At 43.8% G+C, this 9,375-nt stretch overlaps 1 protein-coding gene across 2 annotated transcripts in view; it reads right to left on the bottom strand.

Moving 5' to 3' along the window:
* Window positions 1–1,848: 1,848 nt before the first annotated feature.
* The window catches only part of LOC130191517 (roundabout homolog 1-like), a 23,313-nt gene continuing 15,786 nt past the window's right edge, over window positions 1,849–9,375 (bottom strand). Inside the window, exons 16-19 of one of the 2 annotated variants that reach the window (XM_056411133.1) lie at window positions 7,396–7,522; window positions 6,589–6,816; window positions 5,994–6,361; window positions 1,849–3,066 (exon numbers count right to left, since the gene is read on the bottom strand). In XM_056411133.1, the coding sequence (XP_056267108.1) occupies window positions 2,900–3,066; window positions 5,994–6,361; window positions 6,589–6,816; window positions 7,396–7,522 (890 nt within the window). In that variant the 3' untranslated portion in view covers window positions 1,849–2,899. The remainder of the gene's footprint in view (window positions 3,067–5,993; window positions 6,362–6,588; window positions 6,817–7,395; window positions 7,523–9,375) is intronic. The other variant, XM_056411134.1, reaches the window with a different exon arrangement.

The raw sequence follows: 9,375 nt of genomic DNA, 5'->3' as shown, positions 1-9,375 counted from the left end.
CCGCGAGCCCTTCTCCGTAGCTCCAGCGGGATCACAGGTCTTTCTCCAGGCAGAAGCTTCGGCCTGCACAGCGCGATCAGCTGAGCACGCGAGTAGACGACGGTCCCCGTCATTGTTTTGCTGTGGCTCTCCGATACTCACGACAAAGTGAACAAAAGCCACAGTAGAATTATCGAAAAAAGTAGTTATGGTCCAGTGTCCGACCGTAACTAAGACAAACGTGAAAGAAAAGAAAAAGAAAAAGAGAGGAAAAGTGCAAAAAAAGACAATAAAATAAAAGCAAAACGCCACTACTGAAACAAGCAGCCGTTGGCACAGCGCCATTTTACATAACTTGCTCACCAGTGCGCGCATCGCGGCTGAGCTCTATATAAATATATATATACACAAAAAAATATGTGTACATATACATATGTAAATATCTATATTATATATATATATACATTCACACATACATATATATGCACACACATAAGTACATATATACATAAGTGGCACCCTTATTTCACCTCCTTATCCTGCTTTCACCTGAAGTGGCTGCAGGGCGATACTCGTGTTCGCCAGTAGGGGCAGTAGCGGGTTTTGCCATGACTGGCGCCGTCATTCTTGTCTTAAACAAACAAGTTAGACCAGCATATCACAGACGTGACCAGCTATCAAGTCACTTCTTGTCAGTGCCTTCGATCTCCGCGACCTTGTCCGTCACCATGGAAACATTGTCACGTGACATCTAAGCGCTTTGGTGCTAGTGACGTCACGGAGCCCCGAACCAGAGTCTGTAAGTAGAAGTGATTTCCAGCAAAGCAGCAGGGATTTGTGAATCTCACAGGAGCGGTGGGCGATAGGCGGTTCAGAATCGCCTACACGGGAGGAGCGATTCATAGGCGAGTATGATTATGAATCGCCAACCTCCCCAACGGGGTGGGACGGTTTGGCGAGAATCACCTCGTGTGATTACTCCTACACCCCATCCCGGGGTGGGTTTGGTTCTGTGGGATTCACAAATGGGGCCCTTATTTAACCCCTTAGTTTAGTTTAGTTTATTTTATTTTATTTTAGTTGAGTTCATTTTAGTTTAGTTTATTTCGATCAGCAAAATATACAATAATCAGAATTCAACAAAAGAAGAAAGTAGCTGACCGAAAGGGTCGAGGCTGAAACTATCAAGCTTATAAGTGCCCTAACCTATGATTTCTCAAAAAAACTTATTTCAAAGAACCATATATATATTAGGGCTGTGAAACGATTACAAATTTTAATCAGGTTAATCACAGGTTTCTGTGGATTAATCATGATTAATCACATATTACCGATATTCTCGGTATATTTTTGTGAGAACATGAAGATTTATGACAAAAGACGGATATATACATTTATCCACAGGGGTGCACATAACTTGCTTGTCTTTTGCATGTGCATATCTCGAAAACCAATAAAAGATGGATATCGGAACATCTGCTCGGCCTCACAGCCTTTCTTTCTAACACTCGAGATTTGACTGAAACATTAAGTGTTTGCAGGTAATCTGCTGTGAACTTCTTTTGGAGATAAACCAGGATTAGTGTTCCACTAGTTAAAATCCCTCGGTGGAAACACCCACAAAGATGAAGGTTTAGTTATTCTCTCCAGCGGGTTTTGTAATTAGCAGCCAGTATCAGGTGCAGCAGCCTGGTTAGTCAAGCCCAACGGATGAGCACCTCGGAGCCATGAGGAGCAGCAGGGGTCAGTAGAACCGGGGCAGAGGTCCCTCCGTTCCTTCCTTTACGGCCACATAGACTGAAGAGCCCTCTACGAGAAGTTGTGGCAACTTCCTGTACGGTCGATGTTTCAGAATAAAATGTAGTAGCGTGTAATGAAAGTGGTTTTAATTACAACATAAAAGAAAACATCATGTCAAAAGTTCCGCTTCAGTCAAACATCGTTGCAGACGACATGGAACATGGAACTTGGAACAAGTAACAAGTAACATGGAACTTAGAACAGAAACTTTTATTTCACAGCTTCTAAATCAGAAAGTCCTTACAAAATGTAAACCTTCAATCAATTCAAAAATCTTCTTCAAAACTATATAATACATCTGTGATGTGAACAAAACACAAATTCTTAAAAATTTAAAACTGTGAATCTACCATCATTAGTCAATTTATATGCAAAGACTAATAACTTGTACAATATCTGTTGTTGAATGCTCCCTAAAAAGTTATTTTAAGGTAAAACCTCAAGTTAGCTCGATTAATTGTGAACAAAGAACTTTTAAACAATAACTTTCTTCTACTTTTGCTACAATGAACTACAGCATATTGTGTCTGATACAAACATACAAAAGTGGACAGGGTGTATCAAGTAAAAAACTGTCTTACATATAAAAGAAAGCAACCAAAATAATCTGGAAAGGCAGCAAAAGATTTGCAATGGGATATTAAATTCTTTAAATAACATTTGTTGAATGTGCTGAATATATACACTTGATCAGTAAAAACAGTCTGTACAAAATCGCCGTGCTGCGCTCTGTTTGGTCGGAAATAAAACGTGAAAATAAGAAACAAGCGTGTGTCTGAGGAAAGCTCCAGCGCTGCTTTTCCTCTCCCCTAACGACGGCTCTCTCCTCATCTCGCATCCTGTCAGTGTCTTTGTGGCATTTTTCAAAACCCGAGGGAAGTCTCTCATTATCCTATTCTCTAATGAGTCGAGAGGAATGGGAACTTTAGAGACTGGATGGAAGTCATTTGAAGGGTGTAAAACAGCAGCCGGACTGCCCCGAGGTAAACTGGGGGAACTAATTCGGACGTGTCTCAGACATCAAGGAGCTGGCTACAATTATATTTCACATCCAGATAATCCCACAAATTCCATCACCAAAAGATGAAAGAGTCCCGCCTATCTTGCGTTTCTGAAGTCGTCAGTATTCCCCGCCAGGATAGTGGGCTCTGCACCGAGCCTCCATGTCCTCCACCCAGGCCGAGCTCCAGTCCCACGCGGGAACCGGCTCCAGCTCGCCGAGCGAGTTGCCCTCCGCACGGAACGACGGGTACGAGGCGCTGAGGGGGGAGGCTGGCGGGGAGAAGTCTACACACAGAGGGGGAGAAGGGGGGGGGTGGGACATGTTGACATGCATTCCATACGCAGTGGAGGGATTGTATGGAAAACCCGTGGAGACGGTAACAGTAAAGACAGAGACAAGATTAAGACGAGTAAAACGCGTCGGAGGAACCAAAACAAACATCACAACCGCCTCGCTCTGCATTCACCGATATACACGACCGTTCAAAAGTTTGGGGTCATCCAGACAATTTCGTGTCTTCCATGAAAACTCACTTTTATTTATCAAATGAATTGAAAATTGAATAGAAAATATAGTCAAGACATTGACAAGGTCAGAAATAATGATTAATATTTGAAGTATTAATTTTGTTCTTCAAACTTCAAGCTCAAAGGAAGGCCAGTTATAGCTTATATCACCAGCATAACTGTTTTCAGCTGTGCTAACAATTGCACAAGGGTTTTCTAATCAGATATTAGTCTTCTAAGGCGATTAGCAATGTATAGTGTGTATTTATGATTAATGTTATCTTTATTGAAAAAACAGTGCTTTTCTTTGAAAAATAAAGACATTTCTCAGTGACCCCAAACTTTTGAACGGTAGTGTACGTTGCCTGCGACATATGACACGTGTTAATTCATTGTGTAATACTTGATATACAACGTTAAGAGTAGTTCAATAAATAAATAACGCTTCACGACCAATGACCTGTGACCGTGATGGTTCCTCCCAGCGACTGGGGATGGAGCCCACCCTCCTGATCGAGACCCCCTTACATACGAGTCTCCTCATCTCAAAGAGGACCAGCGGCTCCAGCTCTGGGTGAGAGAGTTTCCATCAGGGGGTCGGTGTGTTCTGGTCCGAGGCCTCTGGACCCACATTATTAAAGTGTAACAGCAGACATGGTGAGACTGCATCTGAGTGATGGGGATGGATGGGGGGGAGGGGGCTTATCTGGAGGTTCAATTTGGTGAAAGGTGTTAAGTAATTGCCTGGTGACACCTGAGATGTCAGACCTCATGATGTAATGACGTACAGTCGCGGGTAAAGTACAGTGTGTGCTCACTCTCTCTGACCTCCAGAAAGATGTCTTCTTCCTTTCAGGGATTTACAATCTTATCCCTCAAGCTGAGGAGGAACGGACTTGAACACATTTGCTGAATGCTCCTCCAAACATACACAGCCACTCGATGTATCATTCACAGACAGGGGGGGCCATCTAGTGGAGACATGCAGTAATAATAATAAAGCTGCAACTGGAGCTTATTTTCATTCCTGAATAATCCGTAGATGTTTTTCTAGATAAATCGATTAATTGTTTGGTCAGAAATGGAACAAAGAAAAGTCCATCCCAGTTTCTCCAAGTTTGCGACGATGTCTTTAAATATCTTGCGTTATCCGAAACCCAGACATTCAGTCGAATATGATATAAAACAGGAAGAAAATGTAAATATTCATATTAGAAAGGCTGTAAAAAGCATTTTCTAACAATTTTATTACAAAAAACCTTCTAAACAGTTGGTGATTATTTTTCTGTCGATCGACTTATCAATTAGTTGACTAGTTATTGCCCCTCTAGATAACACATTGTCTAAGAGACTCATCTAACGGGCCACAAGACCATAGACAAGCACAACATTAGATTTTTTCTGCTGAACGAATTATGTTAAACTTTGTTTTCTTTTTTGCTCGTGATTTACTTGATCATTTTACCTCAAAAAAATATTTAAATTAAATACCACAACCCATCAGGACAAACGGTGACCCAGGTGTCACACGTCCTTTCAATATTCTTGGAGGTTCCTTATACAAAGTTATTTTAACTCATGAAGTCCCTAAGTGACAACTACGGAACATCCTGGTAGGTCATGTGAGAGGTCATGTGATTTTGTGTTCCCTTAACAACATTTCCAAGGTGTCTGCTACATGTTGTGAGAGATCTGACACAAGAAGATACATTTAACAAGCTTATTTTGTGTTGCTAAAGGTAAGATTCACACATTTAAGAATTATAATGCTTATATAACATATCCTTTATTATATTAAATCTGATGTGAACACATTTCTTGAACAATCTGATATTAAATAAATCAGATAAATATTGTTGTGACACATACGTCGCATCGGGAATTTGCCCTAAAAGTTTCACGAAAAACCTAATGTGACATACACAGACAGTAAGGAACAGAAATATGATCTGCTCAGTTAGTTTGACTGATTCAATGATATTTAAATCATATATTTTACATTGTTCAATTCAATTCAGAGCATATTTAAACAAATGTAAAAAAAAAAAAAATCATGTTTTATTTTTAAAAAGTGTACCGTTAAAGCCTAATGTGACGAACATGTAACATTTCAGATCTTTGACGCAATAAAAAAAAAACTGTCAGAAATGTGATCACTGTGTTCTATTTAATCTGCCTGATCTCCCCCAGAAGTCTCCTTGAAGGAGAAATGGGTCTGGCTTCTGGTGTGTTACCAATTTCTTAACCCTCCTGTTACCTTAGAGTCAATTTGACCCCATTCAATGTTTAATGTCGATGTTCTTTCGGGTCAATTTGACCCCAGGCTGTTTTTCACTGTGTCAAACATATAAGAAATATCAACTTTTTTATATATTTAAAGGGCTATTTAGGTAGTCAACAAACAAACATAAAGTACCTCACACTTAAACTTGGAAAACAATATTAATTCTAATAATTTTCTGGAGGTTTTAATTGCTGGGGTCAAATTGACCCCGAGGGTAAAATATGTTAGTAAATATAAAGGTAACAGGAGGGTGAAACATTGAATGGGGTCAAATTGAACCGAAGGCAACAGGAGGGTTAAGGGAGAAGTTCTGGAGATATTCAGTGCATATTGTGGGTACCAGGCCTAATGCATCTTCTTCTGTACGCACACACACACACACACACACACACACACACACACACACACACACATCGCTTACCTGACAGAGAGGCTCCGCTCGCGGTCTCCGCCGCCCTCGCCGCCGCCAGCAGGCGGGCGAGGTGAGCGTGGTGGTGGAGGTGAGCGCTGTCGTTGGTGGAGCAGCTGTCCACCGAGCTGATGAGGCTGGAGCGAGCGCTGGCCATGTTGCTGTCGGTGACGGAGCTCCACGTGTTCCACAGCTGGCTGTCCCATTCGCTGAAGCAGGAGGAGGGCGTGCTCTGGAGGCGGGCGCGCCGCGAGCCGATCGGCGGGTACTCGGGCTCACCGCCAGCGGGGTCGCCGTCGGACTGGACCGGGCCGCAGGTGTAGCCCAGGCTGGGGGAGAAGGGGTGAGGCAGCGAGGGGTGCTGCTCCGGCAAGGCGCTGCTGACAGAGAGGGGGATGGCGCCATCAGATGAATTCATGTGCTCGAAATCAAAGTGACATCAACCTAAGCTGGGACCGGAACCGCTGGGACCACCGGCTNGACAGAGAGGGGGATGGCGCCATCAGATGAATTCATGTGCTCGAAATCAAAGTGACATCAACCTAAGCTGGGACCGGAACCGCTGGGACCGGAACCGCTGGGACCACCGGCTGTTCTGCATCTCTACCTGCATCTCTCAGGTTTGGGGCTCAGCTCCAGATACACGGCGGCTTCCTGTGCCGTCAGCGTGCCGCCCTGTTCTCCGTCCACGGACGAGGAGTAGGAGCGAGTGGACGGGGGGCTGCAGGAGGAGCAGCTGTGGGCGGCGGCTCGCGGTTGCCCACGGCGACCCGACACGGCACAGACCGACGGGAGAGAGCTCATGACCCCCGTGAGCCCCGTCGACCGACTGGAGCTAAGGGGAGGCGGGAGAGACGGGCGTGTGAGACACGTCCTCTCTCTCTCTCTGAGACACAAATGCAAACGACTTTCTTCTGGGAGTCAGCTTGAGAAGAAATAATAACATTTCCTTCTATGAATACAAAAACACGTCTTGCATCGGTTCATGTGAAGAGTGAACAGGCCTTGGACTGAGCACAGACAACATTATTGCTCATATTCAAAATTCGTTATAGATTTGGACATCCTGAGCTGTGCTTGGCGGATTCTCGTCTCCTCAGTTGGTCCCTCCTCCGTCCGTCTCCACTTCATATATAGAATCATTCCTATGTTAATAACTCACAGACGTACGTCTGCAAACAGGGTGTTTCCACTCAAACGTGTCCATTTCTTGGACCTCTCAACAGGACAAAAACACACTCAAAGGAAGGAAGGAAGTCGAGCTGAACATAACTGCACTGGCTGTTTATTCAGCAGCCCTGTATTCTAACGTCACATGACTTCTTCATGGGACCCTTGAGAAGTAGAGGATCCTTTATTCCACCCTCCAGCCCGCAGTCGGAGCTGTGTGTGTGTATGTGTGTGTGTGTTTTACCCTTCATCTGAGGAGAAACTGTGTGTGTCCTCCATGGGCAGAGGTGGTGGGGGGGGCAGCATGTCCACTAGGTGTAGTGATGCAGAGTAATGCAGCAGGCGAGGGCAGCCGGCCACTTGATCACACTCTGGGGAAAAAAACATGGGACGTCATCAATACTGCAACCGACAACTGATATTTCAAATGTGTGTTGCAGGACAACTGTAACTCATTGAACGGACGGCGATGTCCGTGCATGGACTCCGGCTGTGTCTACTACCGGACACTTGAGCACTTCGAGCACTGACTTTCAGTGCTTAGGGCGCCACACTGACAAAACCAGCAGAATTTTCGGATATCAGTCAGTCGCGCGCAATTCCAGGATGCTTTATTTTCATTGGTTGCTGGATTAAATCTTACCCAGATACAACAGATAGTTTTTTTTCTGATTGGCTATTGTGTAGCCCTTTTTTTTGTTTTGATTGGCTGATAAGTGGCTCCTCACAGCAGAACTCCAGGGGAGCGCTTGATTCCTCCACGGTGAGGGCAGCGCGGCCAGCTCATGTTTGCGTGCTGCGGCGCATTAAAACATTAAATAGCCGAGAGTTTTTTTCAGCGTGAGAAATACGATGTGTGGCGGGAGTGCGTGACTTAAGACCGAAATGCGTTAGTCTCACGCTCAATGCGTGACACTTGAGAGCCCTGTGCTCGTATATAAGGGCAGCAGAGCTGGAGGCAGGTTAGCAGACGCGTTGTGTTGCGGTCTGCTCGGTGTGTGTGTTTAATACAATAAATATAATAAATATGTCGTCCAACGGAACCTCGTCGCGGCTGTCTGGCTATCCTTGGTGCTTGGGGGGGAAACCCACGGGTGATGGCTACAATCTCGTCACACTGGAGCCCAACGTGGGGCCCCTTGTAATAAAGCGCCTGGAAGGGATGCAGCCAGATCCGGCCGAGGAGCTGATGAGCAGCTTGGGGCAGATACTGGCCCGAATGGAGGAGATGCGGCGGCAGTGGTGTATAAAGTACCCAAAAGTCATACTTGAGTAAAAGTAAAGATACTTGACTGGAAAATTATTCAAGTAAAAGTAAAAGTCACCTATGAGAATACTACTTGAGTAAAAGTATTAAAGTATCTTTTTTTTTTTTTACTTAAGTATCAAAAGTAATTTTCTGATATTAAATGTACTTAAGTATTGAAAGTAAAAGTAAATGCTGTTAATAAAAAAAACAAAGGGTCAGAATTTTGAGAATTATGAAGTTTATTTGTTTGGGTGCTGTGGCCGCCATGAACAAGGAGTATGAGCTAGGATGAACTTAGCAATATATGAATACTATGAAATTACTAAAATATAAAAACACGATTAACACAGAAAAAAGCAGAATCAAAAGTAACAACCAGAATCATCACTTTAAAGTGAAAAATGTATTGTTCATCTTCAAAAGAAGTTGATTTTCAAAATGGACAGATTTCAGTGTCGCTCTTCTGGGGCTGAAGACGAGTGCTGCGATGCTGAAGAGCCGTTCACATGGTGCAGGTAGAGTGTGTCTAGCTTCACAGACCAAGACCAAGCACACAGTTGGGAAGCATTTCAGCAAGTCAACGTGATCCACGTCTCCATCCAGCTGTTTGCTGCTGTCATGCGCTTGAGATGACGAAGAAGAAGTCCTCTTCATCAGATGAACTGGACCTGGTGGCATCACATATCTGCAGGGAGGGTTCTTCCATGTGCTGCTTGATGTAGTCCATTCCTAAAATAAAGTGAGAGTATTACAGACATGATAGAATTAATAACACTTCCTAACATGTCATGACCCCAACCTAAAGTTTTGTACTAAATAGTTTGTTTTAATTTGAAGTTTATACATTTAGTTTCATGCACTGTCTGTGCATCCAGAGTTGATTTGTGAATATGTACTTGTATCTCTGTAGTTAAACACAACAACAGTCCCAAATCAATATCGTCGCCATTACTGGACCGTCACTCTTATAATATT

Source organism: Pseudoliparis swirei, unplaced genomic scaffold (assembly GCF_029220125.1).
Source record: "Pseudoliparis swirei isolate HS2019 ecotype Mariana Trench unplaced genomic scaffold, NWPU_hadal_v1 hadal_127, whole genome shotgun sequence".
Lineage (NCBI taxonomy): Eukaryota > Metazoa > Chordata > Actinopteri > Perciformes > Liparidae > Pseudoliparis > Pseudoliparis swirei.
Note: the sequence above shows the minus strand (reverse complement) of the source record. Positions and strands in the feature narration are given on the sequence as shown.